This window comes from Triticum dicoccoides, chromosome 2B, assembly GCF_002162155.2.
Source record: "Triticum dicoccoides isolate Atlit2015 ecotype Zavitan chromosome 2B, WEW_v2.0, whole genome shotgun sequence".
In the NCBI taxonomy this organism is placed as follows: domain Eukaryota; kingdom Viridiplantae; phylum Streptophyta; class Magnoliopsida; order Poales; family Poaceae; genus Triticum; species Triticum dicoccoides.
In genome coordinates this window covers 462,343,781-462,365,997 of record NC_041383.1, presented here as the reverse complement: position 1 = coordinate 462,365,997, position 22,217 = coordinate 462,343,781, and the positions used below count along the sequence as shown (strand labels likewise).

The 22,217-nt window shown below is 42.7% G+C and overlaps 1 protein-coding gene across 1 annotated transcript; it reads left to right on the top strand.

The window, feature by feature from the left end:
• Positions 1–6,857: 6,857 nt before the first annotated feature.
• Positions 6,858–14,217, top strand: LOC119364223 (mitochondrial fission protein ELM1-like). The gene is made up of 10 exons (XM_037629654.1): positions 6,858–7,229; positions 9,888–10,126; positions 10,784–10,880; positions 11,017–11,166; positions 11,252–11,378; positions 12,801–12,913; positions 12,989–13,052; positions 13,149–13,242; positions 13,322–13,430; positions 13,616–14,217. The coding sequence occupies exons 1-10, from the start codon at positions 7,044–7,046 to the stop codon at positions 13,712–13,714; spliced, it is 1,278 nt and encodes a 425-aa protein (XP_037485551.1). The 5' UTR covers positions 6,858–7,043; the 3' UTR covers positions 13,715–14,217.
• The last annotated feature ends 8,000 nt before the right edge of the window (positions 14,218–22,217 follow it).

Here is a 22,217-nt window from a genome sequence, read left to right as displayed (position 1 = left end):
TTGCAAACTTCAACACAAGTATTTCTCAAATTCACAACTACTCAACTAGCACGACTTTGATATTATTACCTCCATATCTCAAAACAATTATTAAGCATTAAATTTATCTTAGTATTCAATTCACTCAAAAGAAAGTTTCACATATCTTGAACACTAAGTATATTAACATTAAGCAAATTACCATGCTATTAAAGACTCTCAAAACAATTTAAGTGAAGCATGAGAGATCAATAGTTTCTCCAAAACAAATCCACCACCGTGCTCTAAAAGATATAAGTGAAGTACTAGAGCAAAAACTATCAAGCTCAAAAGATATAAGTGAAGCACATAGAGTATTCTAGCAAATTCCAATTTGTGTAAGGCTCTCTCTCATTAAAGAATTTCAGATCTTGATACTTATTCAAACAGCAAGCAAAGCTAAAGAAAACTACAATGCAAGGATAGCACAACTCATGTGAAGAAGCAAAAAACTTAGGCTCAACCGATACTAACCGATAGTTGTTGAAGAAGAAAGGTGGGATGCCTACCGGGGCATCCCCAAGCTTAGATGCTTGAGACTTCTTGAAATATTATCTTGGGGTGCCTTGCGCATCCCCAAGCTTGAGCTTTTGTGTCTCCTTAATTCCTCTCATATCATGGTTTCTCTTTTTATCAAAAGCTTCATTCACAACAAACTCAACAAGAACTCGTGAGATAGGTTAGTATAAACCAATGCAAAACCTTATCATATTATACTGTAGAAAATCACTTAAATTATTATTCAACATTGCATACTAAATTCCTCTGTATATTTAATACTCCTATCATCAAATAGAATCATTAAACAAGCAAACATATGCAAACAATGCAACCATAACAGCAATCTGTCAAAACAGTACAGTCTGTAAAGAATGCAAGAGTATCAATACTTCCCTGACTCCAAAAATTATGAACTAAAATTCCCACTGTAATAAATTTATCAGAGCTCAATATGCAAAAAGATTCAACGTTATACCACGCTCTGACTTTTCTAGGGAATTTCTGCAACAGCGGTAAACTTTCTGTTTTCAAACAGCAACATGCAAACTAGCAAAATAAGCATGGCAAAGGCTATCCTTGACTTCTTTATTGAAACTAAAGAGGCAAAACACAATTCTGACTAAGATCAAGCAAAAACTAACAAAAGAAATTGACGCTCCAAGCAAAACACATATCATGTGGCGAATAAAAATATAGCTCCAAGTAAAGTTACCGATGAACAAAGACGAAAGAGGGGATGCCATCCGGGGCATCCCCAAGCTTAGTTGCTTGGTTGTCCTTGAATATTACCTTGGGGTGCCTTGGGCATCCCCAAGATTAGGCTCTTGCCACTCCTTATTCCATAGTCCATCGAATCTTTACCCAAAACTTAAAAACTTCAACCACACAAAACTCAACACAAAACTCGTAAGCTCCGTTAGTATAAGAAAATAAAACCACCACTTAGATACTGTAATGAACTCATTTTAAATTCATATTGGTGTAATATATACTATACTCCAACTTATCTATGGTTCATACCCTCCGATACTACTCATAGATTCATCAAAATAAGCAAACAACACATAGAAAACAGAATCTGTCAAAAACAGAATAGTCTGCAGTAATCTGTATAAAACGTATATTTCTAGAACCCCAAAAATTATGAAATAAATTTCTGGACCTGAGTAATTTGTCTATTAATCATGTTAAAAAATAATCAACCTAAAAGCACTCTCCAGTAAAAAAATGGCAGCTAATCTCGTGAGCGCTAAAGTTTCTGTTTTTCACAGCAAGATCACATAAATTTCACCCAAGTCTTCCCAAAGGTTCTACTTGGCACTTTATTGAAACAAAAGCTATAAAACATGATTAATACAGTATAATAATCATGTGGACACACAAAAACAGTAAGGATAAATATTGGGTTGTCTCCCAACAAGCGCTTTTCTTTAATGCCTTTTAGCTAGGCATGATGATGACAATGATGCTCACATAAAAGATAAGAATTGAAACATAACGGGAGCATCATGAAGCATATGACTAGCACTTTTAAGTCTAACCCACTTCCTACGCATAGGGATTTTGTGAGCAAACAACTTATGAGAACAATAATCAACTAGCATAGGAAGGTAACACAAGCATAGATTTAAGAATTTAAGCACATAGAGAGGAAACTTGATATTATCGCAATTCCTACAAGCATATGTTCCTCTCTCATAATAATTTTTAGTAGCATCATGAATGAATTCAACAATATAACCAGCACCTAAAGCATTCTTTTCATGATCTACTAGCATAGAAAATTTACTACTCTCAACATAAGAAAATTTCTTCTCATGAATAGTAGTGGGAGCAAACTCAACAAAATAACTATCATGTGATTGAAAATTAAGATCAAGATGACATGTTTCATGGTTATCATTATTCTTTAAAGCATACGTGTCATCACAATAATCATCATAGGTAGGAGGCATGCTTTCATCATAGTAAATTTGCCCATCAAAGCTTGGGGGACAAAAAATATCATCTTCATCAAACATAGCTTCCCCAAGCTTGTGGCTTTGCATACCATTAGCATCATGGATATTCAAGGAATTCATACTAACAACATTGCAATCATGCTCATCATTCACATATTTAGTTCCAAACATTCTATAGATTTCTTCTTCCAGCACTTGAGCACAATTATCCTTTCCATCATACTCATGAAAGATATTAAAAAGGTGAAGCGTATGAGACAAACTCAACTCCATTTTTTTGTAGTTTTCTTTTATAAACTAGACTAGTGCTAAAACAAGAAACAAAAAGATTCAATTGCAAGATCTAAAGATACACCTTCACTTACCTAGCCTCCCCGGCAACAGCGCCAGAAAACAGCTTGATGTCTACTACACAACCTTCTTCTTGTAGACGTTGTTGGGCCTGCAAGTGCACAGGTTTGTAGGACAGTAGCAAATTTCCCTCAAGTGGATGACCTAAGGTTTATCAATCCGTAGGAGGCGTAGGATGAAGATGGTCTCTCTCAAGCAACCCTGCAACCAAATAACAAAAAGTCTCTTGTGTCCCCAACACACCCAATACAATGGCAAATTGTATAGGTGCACTAGTTCGGCGAAGAGATGGTGATACAAGTGCAAAATAGATAGTAGATATAGGTTTTTGTAATCTGAAATAATAAAAACAGCAAGGTAACAAGCGGTAAGAGTGAGCATAAACGGTATTGCAATGATAGGAAACAAGGCCTAGGGTTCATACTTTCACTAGTGTAAGTTCTCTCAACAATAATAACATAGATAGAACATATGACAATCCCTCAACATGCAACAAAGAGTCACTCCAAAGACACTAATAGCGGAGAACAAACATAGAGATTATGGCCGGGTACGAAACCACCACAAAGCTATTCTTTCGGATCGATCTATAAAAGAGTTCGTACTAGAATAACACCTTAAGATACAAATCAACCAAAACCCCAATGTCACCTAGATACTCCATTGTCACCTCAAGTATCCGTGGGCATGATTATATGATATGCATCACACAATCTCAGATTCATCCAACCAACATAAAAATACTTCAAAGAGTGCCCCAAAGTTTCTACCGGAGAGTCAAGAACGTGTGCCAATCCCTATGCATAGGTTCCCAAGTGTCACGAAACCCGCAAGTTGATCACCAAAACATACATCAAGTGGATCAATAGAATAACCCATTGTCACCACGGTTATCCCACGCAAGACATACATCAAGTGTTCATAAAAGACTCAATCCAATAAGATAACTTCGAAAGGGGAAACTCAATTCATCACATGAGAGTAGAGGGGGAGAAACATCATAAGATCCAACTACAATAGCAAAGCTCGGGATACATCAAGATCGTGCCTTGGAGGAACACGAGAGAGAGAGAGATCAAACACATAGCTACTGGTACATACCCTCAGCCCCGAGGGTGAACTACTCCCTCCTCGTCATGGATAGTGCCGGGATGATGAAGATGGCCTCTGGTGATGGGATCCCCCTCCGGCAGGGTGCCGGAACGGGGTCCCGATTGGTTTTTGGTGGCTACAGAGGCTTGCGGCGGCGGAACTCCCGATCTATCTTCTGTTCTGGAAGTTTTAGGGTATATTGGTATATATAGGAGGAAGAGGTACGTCGGTGGACCTCCGGGGGGCTCACGAGGTAGGGGGGCGCGCCCAGGGGGAGGGGCGCGCCCCCCACCCTCGTGGGCAGCCCGGGGATCCCCTGACGTGCACTCCAAGTCCATCTGGTTGGTTTCCTTCCAAAATTAACTTCTCTAGTTGATTTCGTTCCGTTTTGACTCCATCTGATATTCCTTTTCCTCGAAACACTGAAATAGGCATAAAACAGCTAATCTGGGATGGGCCTCCGGTTAATAGGTTAGTCCCAAAATTAATATAAAAGTGGATATTAAAGCCCAATATTGCCTAAAACACTAGATAAAGTAGCATGGAGCAATCAAAAATTATAGATACGTTGGAGACGTATCAGCATGAGGGGTACCTTGTGTTAAGAAAAGGAAGCATACAAGACTATATGATTTTGTAGGGACAACATTCTTTAGCATTGATATTTTGAAAGACATGATTGCTTGTTGGGATGCCTGAATTATTATTATTTTTTATGTCAAATGATAGACAATTGCCTTGAATCACTCGTGTCTTAATATTCATGCCATGATTAGATACATGATCAAGATTATGCTAGGTAGCATTCCACATCAAAAATTATCTTTTTTATCATTTACCTACTCGAGGACGAGCAGGAATTAAGCTTGGGGATGCTGATACGTCTCCGTCGTATCTATAATTTTTGATTGTTCCATGCCAATATTATTCAACTTTCATATACTTTTGGCAACTTTTTATACTATTTTTGGGACTAACATATTGATCCAGTGCCCAGTGCCAGTTCCTGTTTGTTGCATGTTTTATGTTTCGCAGAAACCCCATATCAAACAGAGTCCAACGGGATAAAAACGGACGGAGAATATTTTTGGAATATTTGTGATTTTTGGGAAGAAGAATCAACGCGAGACGGTGCCCGAGGGGGCCACGAGGCAGGGGGCGTGCCCCTGACCCTCATGGACACCTCGTAAGGCGGTTGACGCTCTTCTTTTGCCGCAAGAAAGCTAATTTTCGGAGAAAAATTTGGGCGAAGGTTTCAACCCAATCGGAGTTACGGATCTCCGGATATAAAAGAAACGGTGAAATGGCAGAATCTGGGAACGCAGAAACAGAGAGAGACAGAGAGACGGATCCAATCTCGGAGGGGCTCTCGCCCCTCCCACACCATGGAGACCATGGACCAGAGGGGAAACCCTTCTCCCATCTAGGGAGAGGGTCAAGGAAGAAGAAGAAGAAGGGGGGCTCTCTCCCCCTTGCTTTCGGTGGCGCCGGAACGCCGCCGGGGGCCATCATCATCGCCGCGATCTACACCAACACCTCCATCATCTTCACCAACGTCTCCATCACCTTCCCCCATCTATATTCAACGGCCCACTCTCGCGCAATCCGTTGTACCCTCTACTTGAACATGGTGCTTTTATGCTTCATATTATTATCCAATGATGTGTTGCCATCCTATGATGTCTGAGCGTTTTCCTATCGGTAATTGGTGAATTGCTATGATTGGTTTAATTTGCTTGTGGTTATATTGCTGCCCTATTGTGCCCTCCGTGTCGCGCAAGCATGAGGGATTCCCGCTGTAGGGTGTTGCAATACGTTCATGATTCGCTTATAGTGGGTTGCTTGAGTGACAGAAGGATAAACCCAAATAAGGGGGTTGTGGCGTATGGGATAAAGGGGACTTGATGCTTTAATGCTATGGTTGGGTTTTACCTTAATGATCTTTAGTAGTTGCGGATGCTTGCTAGAGTTCCAATCATAAGTGCATATGATCCAAGAAGAGAAAGTATGTTAGCTTATGCCTTCCCCACATAAAACTTGCTATCGGTCTAGTAAAGTAGTCGATTGCTTAGGGACAATTTCACAACTCCTACCACCACTTTTCCACACTCGCTATATTTACTTTATTGGTTCTTTATCTAAACAGCCCCTACTTTTTATTCACGTGCTTTTTATGTTCTTGCAAACCTATCCAACAACACCTACAAAGTACTTTTAGTTCCATACTTGTTCTAGGTAAAACGAACGTTAAGCGTGCGTAGAGTTGTATCGATGGTCGATAGAACTTGAGGGAATATTTGTTCTACCTTTAGCTCCTCATTGGGTTCGACACTCTTACTTATCGAAAGAGGCTATAATTAATCCCCTATACTTGTGGGTTATCAGTGACGCGTGAGCCCTGCACGCGTCGGAGAGGTGAAAAATGGAGGGGCGGTGGAGAGAAAGAAAGAGCAGAGGGAATTAAAACGGAGGAAGACGAAAGTGAGGACGAGAGGATTCGTGAGAGATAAGGAAAGGGAGTGTAGCGTGGGGCCGGACACGTGTCCCGTGCCAGAGGAGGTTTATTAAGCGTGGAAATTAGCCAGATTAGAAATATCGTTTTCCCTTGTTTATTGCATCTGATACGTTTGTTCTCACAGACGAATAAATAATTCAAAGTATCACACGTGTGGCACAAAATAACACCATCCTAACATTTTTTACAACTAAAATTAGCATCTGAACAAAAACTGAAACTTATCATCCAAACAAAAAGTTGTCATACTTCACAACTAAAATTACCCTAAAACAAAAACTTGCCATAAAAAACGTCAGGGTGAAATTGCGTTGCTTCATGTCACACGTGTGACACTTGTCAGGCTAAAAAAGTATTGTTTGTCAAAAAAAAAAGTACTTACATGTAATTATGTTCGTCGCCTCCTTCCTTTCCACCCCCGTCTATCGGCAGACGCAAAAAGGGACGAAAAACCAAACTTCTCCCGCAAGACTGGCTCGCACCAAATCGCATCGCCCTTGGAGTCGCCCCTCACTGATCCCTTGGCGTCCTGCTTCCCAAGCCACAGCCCACAGGCCCCCACGCCCAGCTCCTCCCGCTCCGATTTCACAGCCTGCGAGCTAGCCATGTCGATTCGGCCGCTGTTGCTGCCGGAGCCGCCGGGCGAGGTGGATCGGGCGCCGGAGATCTTCGCGGGTGGCGTGGCCGCGGTGCGCCGCGCAGTTGTCATCGGGAACGGCTGCGCCGGCGCCGAGAACCAGTGCCTCGGCCTCGTCCGCGCCCTCGGCCTGGCCGACCGCCTCACGCTCTACGTAAGCAGAGCGCCGCCCCTCTCGTTTCCTCTCGTCCTGCTATGACTGTGTGACAGGATCGTTGTTAGTGCCCTTGTTAATCATGTCATCAGCTTAGCGTGGCATCGCGTATTGCGATTTAATTATTTACTTAGTAAATTTTACTAGAATAAAGCCCGTTGCTTGCAACCAATTTACTTGCAATGGAGAAGATTAGCCAGATGTGTATAATTTAGTTACTGGAATTATGTTTTGTTTGAAGTACATGTACCAGGAGCCTATTCAGGTATTTTCTAGAAGTGAATTCTCTAGAAGAGGATCAAAAGTAGTGGATACTAGAATTATCCGGTTGAGCCTATTCAGGTATTCCCTAAAGGTGAATTCTCTAGAAGAGGCTCTAAATATGTATTTGGCTTCTTGGATGCTTATCAGACGCCACAAAGCATTTCAGATGATGTGGCGTTTTGTTAGCTCTTCTTTTGCACTCAGCTTTGATAAGAGGTTGATTTGATCATCTTATATTTTTGCTGTAACATTATACTACCTTGACATTGCTGTTGTTAGATACTACTATGTTAGAGCAACTCTAGCAGAGTCACCATATTGGCAGCCTCCAAAACATGTATGGAGCACGCCCCATAACATTATGGAGGCTGCGAGGCGACGCGCAAACTCAAATGCGCCATATTGCTGCCTCCATATTATTTTCTTTTTTTATTGCATCACCTCAATACTCATACACTCAATTTGAGGGATTGAACACTTGACTAAACGTTGCGTTACAAAGTTGTTACATGGGGGGAGAAAAGTCGATTAATGACATTTTTATATCATGTGTTCAAAATTTGTCTCTTTTACATATATTTAGTGACTATAGCTTGATTTTTGAGGCCCATGTCGATGGTAAATGCCATGCACGGGGGCACATGCATATGTGGCGAGTCTAGCCATGGTGGTGTGACAGTCCGACGCGTTTCATGCCGGAGCGGCGGAATTGGGCGACCTCGTCTTCATCCCATTCCTGTCCCGTGCGGCCGTCGAGGTCGGGGATGGCTTTATAAGCGGGGGCAAGGCCCAATATGGCGTGATTCGTCCGAATCTGACCGTCTCTGTGTTGAGTTTGCGCCATCTGTCATGCTTCCTCTCCACCACGAAATCCGCCCATGCCTTCTCGTACTCGAGCTAGACAGCGTGGTCCCTCCCCGCCGCCAACGCCTGCCTGACGACGGTCTCCTCGAAGATTTTGTTGTGGCGAGATCCCTCCTGCACAGCCTCCAACGCGTCGCGGCGGTCCATCTCCTCCTCATTGATTTCGGCGGCCTCTTCCTCCACTTCCTCGTCGAGTATCCGTTCCTCCTCCTCCAAGAGCGGAACCCAGTCCAGCTGAAGGGGAAGCGGCATGGTGAAAGTGGAGACGAAGAGGAAGTGGAGCTCTGGGCCAACACGGGGTGGTGACGGCCTTTTTATAGGACCAGGCAGCGGGAAAACATGGCGGCAAATTGCACGGGCAGTTGGGCATGTGGCGTCCGCCATTACTTGGCCCGTTTCCCGCTGAGATGAGCTTCTGCTGTCTGCGCCATTGGCATGGAAGGAAGATGGGCCGCACGGGAGGATGAGGAGAGGTAAAACTTTCCTCCCGTGCGGGCGGTTAGTGATGGAGCACGCTGCAAAGCAACGCTCCACAGCCTCCAAATATGGAGGCTCGGGGGTTTGATTTGGAGCGGCCTCCATAAATTATGGCAATCCAGGGCAGGATGACGACTCTGCTAGAGCAGACTTTCCGGTCAAAATCGCCAAACAGGCGGTTAAGGATCAAGCCGATATGGCGACTCTGCTAGAGTTGTTCTTATATGGCGACTAGTCATCATTCCTAAATGCAAGCTGCTAGAGAGTAAGAGCAGCATGTTCAAGGCTTGGTTTTGGAGGTGTAATCATGGTTTAAGCATAACATAGCCTTGACCTCAGTAGGTAGTGTAAGAGGATTGCTTCTAGCTTTTAGAGGGTTTGGTTAATTGTTACCACAGCCTCTTCTTTTAAAACTTTTACCATGCCAGTGTTGTAGTCTGTTGCTGCAAATTAGGGGTGTAAACATTATTGTCAACTGTCAAGTTAATTCTGAAACGTCTCATCCACTTAATTTTTAGATGGCGATTTTTGGATTTGGTACCGGTTAATTCTTGGCCTGGCCTTTGCTCTGTGCATTCATGGTGATTCAGCAGCATGTAGTGCCTTAGTGCTCTCTTTGTCATGTGGTGTCCATGGATTGAATTTTGGGTTGTGACGTACTGATTGGAATCTGGGAATGGCTCTACCTTCAAATACTCTAATAGATTGTCATTTCTTTCTGGGTTGCTGTTACTTATAGCCCTGCATGGGCTCAGTTAACAACATAAATAAGAAAACCATGCCAGTGAAAAGTTAATATAATGCTTGTCATTTCTGTCTAGTCTGCAGTTACTCATATGCATGTGTATTAGTTCGGTTAACAACATAAATCGGAACTTAATATAATGCAAATTCTTATTGATATTCGCTATCTTTATCTTTGTCGATATTTTTCTTAGGTCCAATTATATAACTATGTCACTGACCTCTTCAGTATGTTTTTTTTTGCCGTTCTTATGGATCTTGAGTACTCTCATTATTAACTTCTTTGTTAAAATATGTTTGGTCATGCAGCGTATTATCAGGCCAACCGGAGGAATCAACAAGTGGCTGCACTTTCTCCCTATCTCCTTGCATAAAATGGTGGACCAAGTACTCAGACATATACTGTCTAACACGACATTCACAACACTGTTTCAAGGAAAACTGTCGGCACCTTATCCTGTCAGTAATGTTCAATCTCTTGGATTGTCTTCTGTACTGGAAGCAGATTCCAAAAGGATAGTGACAATGGTCCGTGATACCTTCGAGAAGTAAGGTTCACATTTCTTATATTGTTGTTTTGCTGTTTGTGCACTACTGCATTGTTATATATTAATCATGGTACTATGCCACTTCTGAATATTTTACTCCAATCCCTTGTCTGCTTGTCACAATGCATGAATCAGTAAATCTCAATACTCATCCTTTCACTCCCAAGCAAATGCTTAGTTCTTCCAATGATGATTTTTCCCCACAGCATGTTCGTTGATTACTTTATTACCTGGTCTAACAACTTTATGAGTTGATTATAAGTTATAGTCACCACACTGACTGCTTATGGCAGCTTGTGTTGGTATATTAGGAAGATACAGTAGAATCATATAATTCGTTTTCATTTCTCTTCTTGGCGATGGAACCTCTAAGAATATGTCATATCAGTATCACTATCATGACAATACCACTATGTCAAACATGTCATATCCTTGAATACTTATACCATACTTCCAGGAAGAACATTTGTAAGAGAATTTGTTCTTTCATGAATTTGAAATAGGCAACCTATTAAAACATACTTCTGATTGGTCAGTTTCATATGAAAAATGTAGGCTAGCCTAAACATTCTTTTGTACGTTTGCGCCATAAGTATTCAAACGTTCCTGGCATATAGTTTTTCTGATCTATTTCCTCAAAGTTTGATTCGCTTTCAGGGAAGGCCTGGCGATAGTTGTTGCTTGTGGCCGTGATACCATACCATATGCAAGCTCTGTAAGGTGTTTAGCTCCAGATAATGTCTTTGTCATTCAGGTAGGATACTGAAACCAATATCAGTGGCTTGTTCGATAATTTTTCAGTTGTTACTCAGCTAGGGATATGAACCATTGTGCGTGCTGCTTGCCACAAATTTGAGCTGAGTTTAATTATACTGTATTTTCTATGTCAGATACAACACCCCAGGTATCGCCTTGATAGGTTTGATTTGGTGGTGACTCCTCGCCATGATTACTACGCTTTAACTGCAAAGGGACAACAAGAAGTACCGTGGCTTTTCCGGAGATGGATTACTCCACGAGAACCACCCGGTCCTAATGTGGTATGCTGCTTTTTTTTTCCTTGCAAATCTTCATATGTTTTCATCCAGCTGTTCTAGTTCTAAACTTTGAACGTTGGAAAGCTAGGTCCTGACGTCTGGAGCACTTCACCAAGCAGATTCTGCTGCACTACGCATTGCTGCTACAAACTGGCATGATGAACTTGCTCCCTTGCCAAAGCCATTGGTAGTAGTAAATATTGGAGAACCAACAAGTAAACTCCTCCTTCCCTTCCTGCCTACATTTTAGAGAAAATCTGTCGTATCCCTGTTTCACGACACGCCATTGTACAAGCCACTGCGTTGCCAAATCGATGTCCTCCATATCATTTAGTGCAGTACACGAATGTGAAGCTCATGTGCTGGATTTTCTGTTGAAGGCTGGGGCCTCATGCCCATGCCCCCTATCTCACCCTAGTAGCAATGGCTATGTAACCCCCCATCATTTCTGCACGCCAGTTGGAGTAGCTCATTGATGGTTGGCTGCCCCACCATCCGTGACACACTACACATAACTACAAAACAAATGACTTATTTGACTGTGGCAAGAGAAACGATTTATATCTTGACCTACTGATTATCCTGCCCTTCCCTTTTTGTTTGGGTTTGGTACGCATGCTATCGAGTAAGAACAATCTCATGTTATTCAGTAGCCGATATTTCATGCACTCTGGATTAGAACAACATTTGTGTTAGAATATGCCAGTTGAATAAATTTGATGTCTTTCGCTGTAGTATGCTTTAATACAATAATAGGTATAAATATTATACTCCCTCTGTCCCATAATGTAGGATGTTTTTTGACATTAGTGTAGTGTCAAAAAACGTCCTACATTATGGGACGGAGGGAGTACATTTTACATCTTAAAAGATGGGGTTGTTGCCTTGTTGGGTTACTTCAGTAGACAGGGTTGCAAACTTAAATAAGGTTTTGTTACTGATAAACCTTCCGAACTTAAATAAAGTGTTTTGTATCATGAAGATAAACCTTCCGAACTTAGATGGAGTACGTTCATTTTCCGAATGCCTTAATCCCAAATTTACATTTTATCAGGAATTCCATTGTTATACTGCGTTTTTCTTCTTACAAAATCATGAAACCAAGCAGGACAAGTTATTTTTATTTGCATCTGATCATGTATCGCATAATTTAATTGTGGAATTTAAGTTAGACTATATGCTCATATAAACAGGACATGGTAAATAAGTTTCAAAGCCACACCTTCCATTTTCTCATTCGTGTAAACTCTTGCATTCCACATGTTTTCTCTTCATCTTACTCCCTCCATACACAGGAGTGGCGTCTTGGGATGTGTGCAGTGAAACTTTTAAATATCTGGCCAACGATATCTGTATGATTATTTAGATTGGAGTTGACCACATTAAAATGATAAAAGATACTTCAGAAATTTTATTGAAAAATGTTTTGGAGACCTGGGTGTGTGAGTTGGGGCGGGGGTATTATTGCTACTCTATTTATCTTGTTCAAATTTGCCAAGTTGCTGTTGCTAACAAAATACAAGCATTTTTATGCATTCACTTGCTTCGTACTTTTAGAATTTTGAGACCACAGTTTGAGCAGTTTCTGCTTACACACTGATATATATAGATCTAATGCATGTCATTTCAATTCTCAGGAAACTGTAATTATGGTGTAGACCTTGCCAAGCAGTTGGTAAGCTCACTGCACAATGTTTCAGAGACCTGTGGAAGTGTCAGAATTTCATTTTCCAGGAGAACGCCACAAAACGTAGGACCATTGGTTGCTCATATCTTGTTGTATGAGTTGTGCACAGTTAATTTTTTGGAACATTTTTTTTGGCAGGTGTCCGATCTTATATTGAGAGAGTTCAGCACACATCCAAAGTTCTACATTTGGGGTGGTGAAGGTAGATAATACTAGATAAAAAAAAGGCATTTGTCAGATGTTTTGATTTTTCTAGCAATGCAGAATTTATGCTGATCCGAATTTTCATATGCTGCAGAACCTAACCCACACCTAGGGCATCTTGCATGGGCCGATGCTTTCATCATAACAGCAGACTCGATAAGTATGCTAAGTGAGGCGTGCAGCACTGGGTGAGTTAGTGCTGTATACTTATACTCGTTCCTGTTTAGAACAAGTAAGTAGCTAAGCTTCCTACTACCTCTCTTTCAGGAAGCCGGTCTATGTCGTTGGAACTGAGCATTGCAGGTGGAAATTCTCAGATTTTCACAACACTCTGCAGAAACGAGGGGCTGTTCGTCCTTTCACTGGATCAGAAGATGTAAGTTTGCTATCCCTCCTCAGTTCACATCTCTCTAGTTACTCCTTATCAAGACCAAATCGCGTACTTCTGTTACAATTTTACCATATTGTGAGGAATGAGAGTGTTCCTTTTCCCCTTTCTGGCCACACATTTCTCAAGAGCAAATTCATGGCATGTCTACATGACCCTTTCGTCCATTGTAGATGTCAGACAGCTGGAGCTACCCTCCTCTGAACGATGCCATTGATGTGGCTGCACGGGTTCGTGAAGTGCTTGCACAACGTGGATGGACAGTGGGTTAATAGCGGTCGAAGCAGAGAAAAAGAGTGCCATTTTTGCTCAGTTACGTTCCAAGCCCAGACAATTCAGAGCCTGCATTTCAGTTATCTTAGTTGCATCTGCATGAGGATTTTTTTTGCCATATGACCGTTGCAAGACGACATCGCTTCTTTTCAAAAGATGGCTATATTTTTGGGAACATACTGTGTAAAGTTTTGAGCAATCACACATAGACAGCAGTGTTTATTCTTGGCATATTCATGCATTATTGTACCTAGTGTTATGCTGTAAAGAAGCCGATAGAAGTGCGAACGGAAGTTAAAAATCTTTGTCCTTGGAACGAGGTGACATCATACATTGGGTTGTGTGACTGTGTTAAGTTTATCAGCAGCAAGTCATACTGGTCTTTTGTGCTACACAAGCATACGACGATACGCATATGCTGCGTTTTGTAATAGTATGGGAAACGTGGATGCCACGTTAGGTTCTTCTAGCACATATTTTAAGTACTTCTTGCAAAGCTTAACACCGTGTGGTGGTCTTGGCGATGTTTTGGAATTGACCATAGGTTTGGGGCTCATTCGGTTTGGAGGAAACTAAAACATAAGAATTATGAGTAGTATATGAATTTGACAGGATGGCACTTGTCATCCTAAAGAATTGTCTTCCTTCATTCCTACGCACAAAATAAGCTTTGAGTGGATGTATTGATTCCTCGTAAAACATAGGAAATGAATAATATTTTTATAAAATTCCTATACGCGTTTCCTATAAACCGAATGCATCTGTCGAAAAAAATTCTGGGAAATCCTGTTCTTATGTTTTTCTTATAAAAATCTTCCAAACCGACTAAGGCCTCGGCCTTTTCACACGCTGGTGAAGATTTTGTAAGATTTCCATGTGGCCTTTGACAGATTGCTGACTTTTATGTAGAGTGAAGCCAAGAGAGCTTCCTAGTATTTACTCCTAATTTGGAAGTAATTGAAACATTAGATTAAATAGTTTAGTTTGACGCACTAACATCATCTACAACGGAATCCCTCATGCTTGCTCTAAACGTCCAATTAGTGTCCGGACGAGTTTTGGCCACCCAACTGGGCTTCCCATATTCGGACCAAATACCCAGACTGACCGACACTCACCATAGCCGGCAAGTGGGCTCCCCATAGCCACCCAACTAGAGAGGCCTGGACTTGTCCGGGCCCGCCCACCACACATGAGTGATGGATAGGGCCCATGCGATGATGCAGAAAAACTGATGGTCGGACGGGCGCCTCCTCTCCGCGCCGCGTGGCGCCGCTCTGGCATGCCGAGGGAGGAAGCCAGCTATTTAAGCCGGATGGCGGCAGTAGAACCTTATGTTGGGGAACGTAACAATAATTCAAAAAATTTATACGTATCACCAAGATCCATCTAGGAGATTCTAGCAACAAGAGAAAGAGGAAGTGCATCTTCATACCTTTCAAGATCGCTAAGCGGAAGCGTTACTAGAACGCGGATGATGGAATCGTACTCGCGGCGATTCAAATCGCGGAAGATCCGATCTAGCGCTGATCGGACGACGCCTCCGCGTTCAACACACGTACAACCCAGGGACGTCTCCTCCTTGATCCAGCAAGGGGAGAGGAGAAGTTGAGGGAGAGCTCCGGCAACATGACGGCGTGGTGGTGGAGCTTGTGGTATTTCTGCAGGGCTTCGCCAAGTTCTACGGAGGAGGAGGAGGAGGTGTTGGGAGGGAGGGGCTGCGCCAGAGGAAGGGGTGGCAGCCTCCCACCCCCACTATTTATAGGGGCAAGGGAGAGGGGGCCGCCCCCCTCCAGATGCATCTAGAGGGGGGGGGGACAAGGGGAGGCTTGCCCCCAAAGCCAGGGGGCGCCCCCTTTAGGGTTTCCCCCAACCCTAGGCGCATGGGCCCTAGGGGGGAGTTGGCGCCCAGCCCACCTAGGGGCTGGTTCCCCTCCATATTCAGCCCATAGGGCCCTCCGGGGCAGGTGGACCCTCCCGGTGGTCCCGGTACAATACCGATAAACCCCCGAACACTTCCGGTGACCGAATAAGGACTTCCCATATATAAATTTTCATCTCTGGACCATTTCGGAACTCCTCGTGACGTCTGGGATCTCATCCGAGACTCCGAACAACATTCGGTAACCTCATACTATTTTCCATAACAACTCTAGCGTCACCGAACCTTAAGTGTGTAGACCCTACGGGTTCGGGAATCATGCAGACATGACCGAGACAGCTCTTCGGCCAATAACCAACAGCGGGATTTGGACACCCCTGTTGGCTCCCACATGTTTCATGATGATCTCATCGGATGAACCACGATGTTGAGGATTCAATCAATCCCGTATACAATTCCCTTTGTCCATCCGTATGTTACTTGCCCGAGATTCGACCGTCGGAATCCCAATACCTCGTTCAATCTCGTTACCGACAAGTCTCTTTACTCGTTCCGTAATGCATGATCCCGTGACTAACTCCTTAGTCACACTGAGCTCATTATGATGATGCATTACCGAGTGGGCCCAGAGATACCTCTCTGTCATACTGAGTGACAAATCCCAGTCTTGATTCATGCCAACTCAACAGACACTTTCGGAGATACCTGTAGTGCACCTTTATAGCCACCCAGTTACGTTGTGACGTTTGGTACACCCAAAGCATTCCTATGGTATCCGGGAGTTGCACAATCTCATGGTCTAAGGAAATGATACTTGACATTAGAAAAGCTCTTAGGAAACGAACTACACGATCTTGTGCTATGCTTAGGATTGGGTCTTGTCCATCACATCATTCTCCTAATGGTGTGATCCCGTTATCAATGACATCCAATGTCCATGGTCAGGAAACCATAACCATCTATTGATTAACAAGCTAGTCAACTAGAGGCTCACTAGGAACATGTTGTGGTCTATGTATTCACACATGTATTACGGTTTCCGGTTAATACAATTGTAGCATGAACCATAGACAATTATCATGAACAAGGAAATATAATAATAACCATTTTATTATTGCCTCTAGAGCATATTTCCAACAGTCTCCCACTTGCATTAGAGTCAATAATCTAGTTACATTGTGATGAATCGAACACCCATAGAGTTCTGGTGTTGATCATGTTTTGCTCGTGAAAGAGGTTTAGTCAACGGATCTGTGACATTCAGATCTGTATGCACTTTACAAATATCTATGTCTCCATCTTGAACATTTACACGAATGGAGTTGAAGCGACGCTTGATATGCCTGGTCTTCTTGTGAAACCTGGCTCCTTGGCAAGGCAAAAGCTCCATTGTTGTCACAAAAGAGAGTCATCAGGCCCGACGCATTGGGAATAACTCCTAGGTCGGTAATGAAATCCTTCATCCAGATTGCTTCATGTGCTGCCTCTGAGGCTGCCATGTACTCTGCTTCACATGTAGATCCCGCCACGATGCTTTGCTTGCAACTGCACCAGCTGACTGTCCCATCATTCTAAATATACACATATCTGGTTTGTGACTTGGAGTCATCCAGATCTGTGTCGAAGCTAGCATCAACGTAACCCTTTACGACGAGCTCTTTGTCACCTTCATAAACGAGAAACATATCCTTAGTCCTTTTCAGGTACTTAAGGACATTCTTTACCGCTGTCCAGTGTTCCATGCCGGGATTACTTTGGTACCTCCCTACCAAACTTACGGCAATGTTCACATCAGGTCTGGTACATAGCATGGCATACATAATAGACCCTATGGCTGAGGCATAGGGGATGGCACTCATCTTTTTTCTATCTTCTGCCGAGGTCGGGCATTGAGCCGTGCTCAATTTCACACCTCGCAATACAGGCAAGAATCCCTTCTTGGACTGATCCATATTGAACTTCTTCAATATCTTATCAAGGTATGTGCTTTGTGAAAGACCGATGAGGCGTCTCGATCTATCTCTATAGATCTTGATGCCTAATATGTAAGCAGCTTCTCCAAGGTCCTTCATTGAAAAACACTTATTCAAGTAGGCCTTTATGCTTTCCAAAAGTTCTATATCATTTCCCATCAATAGTATGTCATCCACATATAATATGAGAAATGCTACAGAGCTCCCACTCACTTTCTTGTAACACAGGCTTCTCCATAAGTCTGCATAAACCCAAACGCTTTGATCATTTCATTAAAGCGAATGTTCCAACTCCGAGATGCTTGCACCAGCCCATAGATGGAGCGCTGGAGCTTGCACACCTTGTTAGCATTGTTAGGATCGACAAAACCTTCCGGTTGCATCATATCCAATTCTTCCTTAAGGAAACCGTTAAGGAATGCAGTTTTGACGTCCATTTGCCATATCTCATAATCATAGAATGCGGCAACTGCTAACATGATTCAGACGGACTTCAGCTTTGCTACGGGTGATAAGTTCTCATCGTAGTCAACCCCTTGAACTTGTTGATAACCCTTAGCGACAAGCCGAGCCTTATAGACGGTCACATTACCATCCGTGTCAGTCTTCTTCTTAAAGATCCACTTATTTTCTATGGATTGCCGATCATCGGGCAAGTCTGTCAAAGTCCATACTTTGTTTTCATTCATGGATCCTATCTCGGATTTCATGGCTTCAAGCCATTTGTTGGAATCCGGGCCCACCATCGCTTCTTCATAGTTCGAAGGTTCACCGTTGTCTAACAACATGATTTCCAGGACAGGGTTATCATACCACCCTGGTGCAGAACGTGCCCTTGTGGACCTACGAAGTTCAGTAGCAACTTGATCTGAAGTTCCTTGATCATCATCATTAACTTCCTCTCTAGTCGGTGCAGGCACCATAGAAACATCTTCCTGAGCTGCGCTACTTTCCGGTTCAAGAGGCAGTACTTCATCAAGTTCTACTTTCCTCCCACTTACTTCTTTCGAGAGAAACTCTTTCTCTAGAAAGGATCCGTTCTTGGCAACAAAGATCTTGCCTTCGGATCTGAGGTAGAAGGTATACCCAATGGTTTCCTTAGGGTATCCTATGAAGACGCATTTTTCTGACTTGGGTTTGAGCTTTTCAGGTCGAAGTTTCTTGACATAAGCATTGCATCCCCAAACTTTTAGAAACGACAGCTTTGGTTTCTTCCCAAATCATAATTCATACGGTGTCGTTTCAATGGATTTAGACGGTGCTCTATTTAAAGTGAATGTGGCTGTCTCTAAAGCATAACCCCAAAATGATAGCGGTAAATCGGTAAGAGACATCATAGGTCGCACCATATCCAATAGAGTGCGATTACGATGTTCGGACACACCATTACGCTGAGGTGTTCCAGGCGGCGCGAGTTGTGAAACAATTCCACATTTCCTTAAGTGCGTATCAAATTCGTGATTCAAATATTCTCCTCCATGATCTGATCGTAAGAACTTTATTTTCCTGTCACGTTGATTCTCTACCTCACTCTGAAATTCCTTGAACTTTTCAAAGGTCTCACACTTGTATTTCATTAAGTAGACATACCCATATCTACTTAAGTCATTAGTGAGGGTGAGAACATAACAATAGCCACCGCGAGCCTCAACGCTCATTGGACCGCACACATCAGCATGTATTATTTCCAACAAGTTGGTTGCTCACTCCATTGTTCCGGAGAACGGAGTCTTGGTCATCTTGCCCATGAGGCATGGTTCGCACGTGTCAAATGATTCATAATCAAGAGACTCCAGAAGTCCATCTGCATGGAATTCCTTCATGCATTTGACACCAATGTGACCAAGGTGGCAGTGCCACAAGTATGTGGGACTATCATTATTAACCTTACATATTTTGGTATTCACACTATGAATATGTGTAATATCATGTTCGAGATTCAATAAGAATAAACCATTGACCAACAGGGCATGACCATAAAACATATCTCTCATATAAATAGAAGAACCATTATTCTCGGATTTAAATGAGTAGCCATCTCGCATTAATTGAGATCCAAATACAATGTTCATGCTCAAAGCTGGCACTAAATAACAATTATTGAGGTTTAAAACTAATCCCGTAGGTAAATGTAAAGGTAGCATGCCGACGGCGATCACATCGACCTTGGAACCATTCCTGACGCGCATCGTCACCTCGTCCTTCGCCAGTCTCCGCCTATTCCGCAGCTCCTGTTTTGAGTTACAAATATGAGCAACCGCACCGGTATCAAATACCCAGGAGCTACTACGAGTACTAGTAAGGTACACATCAATAACATGTATATCACATATACCTTTGGTGTTGCCGGCCTTCTTATCCGCTAAGTACTTGGGGCAGTTCCGCTTCCAGTGACCATTTCCCTTACAATAAAAGCACTGAGTCTCGGGCTTAGGTCCATTGTTTGGATTCTTTCTGGAAACTGATTTACCGGGCGCGGCAAATCCCTTGCCGTCCTTCTTGAAGTTCTTTTTACCCTTGCCTTTCTTGAAACTAGTGGTCTTATTCACCATCAACACTTGATGCTCCTTTTTTATTTCCACCTCCGCTGATTTCAGCATTGAATATAACTCAGAATGGACTTCTCCATCCCTTGCATATTGTAGTTCATCACAAAGCTCTTGTAGCTAGGTGGGAGCGATCCTGTCAATGATCGAGTCATCTGGAAGATTAACTCCCAGCTGAGACAAACGGTTGTGCAACCCAGACATGGTGAATATGTGCTCACTGACAGAACTGTTTTCCTCCATCTTACAACTGTAGAACTTGTCGGAGACTTCACATATCTCGACCTGGGCATGAGCTTGGAAAACCATTTTCAGCTCTTGGAACATCTCATATGCTCCGTGCTGCTCAAAACGCTTTTGGAGCCCCGGTTCTAAGCTGTAAAGCATGCCGCACTGAACTAGGGAGTAATCATCACTACGCGACTGCCAGGCTTCATAACATCTTGAGTTGCTGGGAAAATGGGTGCTTCACCTAGCGGTGCTTCAAGGACATATGCTTTCTTGGCAGCTATGAGGATGATCCTCAAGTTCCGGACCCAGCCCGTATAGTTGCTACCATCGTCTTTCAGCTTGGTTTTCTCTAGGAACGCATTGAAGTTGATGGCAACATTAGCGTGGGCCATTTGATCTACAAGACATATTGTAAAGATATTTTAGACTATGTTCATGATAATTAAGTTCATCTAATCAAATTATTTAATGAACTCCCACTCAGATAGAGATCCCTCTAGTCATCTAACTGATACATGATCCGAGTCAACTAGGCCGTGTCCGATCATCACGTGAGACGGACTAGTCATCATCGATGAACATCTTCATGTTGATCGTATCCACTATACGACTCATGTTCGACCTTTCGGTCTTTTGTGTTCCGAGGCCATGTCTGTACATGCTAGGCTCGTCAAGTCAAGCTAAGTGTTTTGCATGTGTAAATCTGGCTTACACCCGTTGTATGTGAATGTTAGAATCTATCACACCCGATCATCACGTGGTGCTTCGAAACAATGAACTTTCGCAATGGTGCACAGTTAGGGGGAACACTTTCTTGAAATTTTAGTGAGGGATCATCTTATTTATGCTACCGTCATTCTAAGCAAATAAGATGTAAACATGACAAACATCACATGCAAATCATAAAGTGACATGATATGGCAATATCATCTTGCGCCTTTGATCTCCATCTTTGAGGCGCGGCATGATCACCTTCGTCACCGGCATGACACCACGATCTCTATCATCATGATCTCCATCATCGTGTCTTCATGAAGTTGTCTCGCCAACTATTACTTCTACTACTATGGCTAACGGTTAGCAATAAAGTAAAGTAATTACATGGCATTTTTAATGACACACATGTCATACAATAAATTAAGACAACTCCTATGGCGCCTGCCGGTTGTCATACTCATCGACATGCAAGTCGTGATTCCTATTACAAGAACATGATCAATCTCATACATCACATATATCATTCATCACATTCTTTTGGCCATATCACATCACATAGCATGCCCTGCAAAAACAAGTTAGACATCCTCTAATTGGTGTTGCATGTTTTACGTGACTGCTATGGGTTTCTAGCAAGAACGTTTCTTACCTACGCAAAAGCCACAACAGTAATATGCCAATTGCTATTTACCCTTCATAAGGACCCTTTTCATCGAATCCGATCCGACTAAAGTGGGAGAGACAGACACCCGCTAGCCACCTTATGCAACAAGTGCATGTCAGTTGGTGGAACCTGTCTCACGTAAGCGTACGTGTAAGGTCGGTCCGGGCCGCTTCATCCCACAATACCACCTAAACAAGATAGGACTAGTAACGGTAAGCAAATTGAACAAACCAACGCCCATAACTACTTGTGTTCTACTCGTGCATAGAATCTACGCATAGACCTAGCTCATGATGCCACTGTTGGGGAACGTAGCAATAATTCAAAATTTCCCTACGTATCACCAATATCCATCTAGGAGATTCTAGCAACAAGAGAGAGAGAGCATCTTCATACCTTTGAACATCGCTAAGCAGAAGCGTTACTAGAACGCGGATGATGGAGTCATACTCGCGGCGATTCAAATCACGGAAGATCCGATCTAGCGCC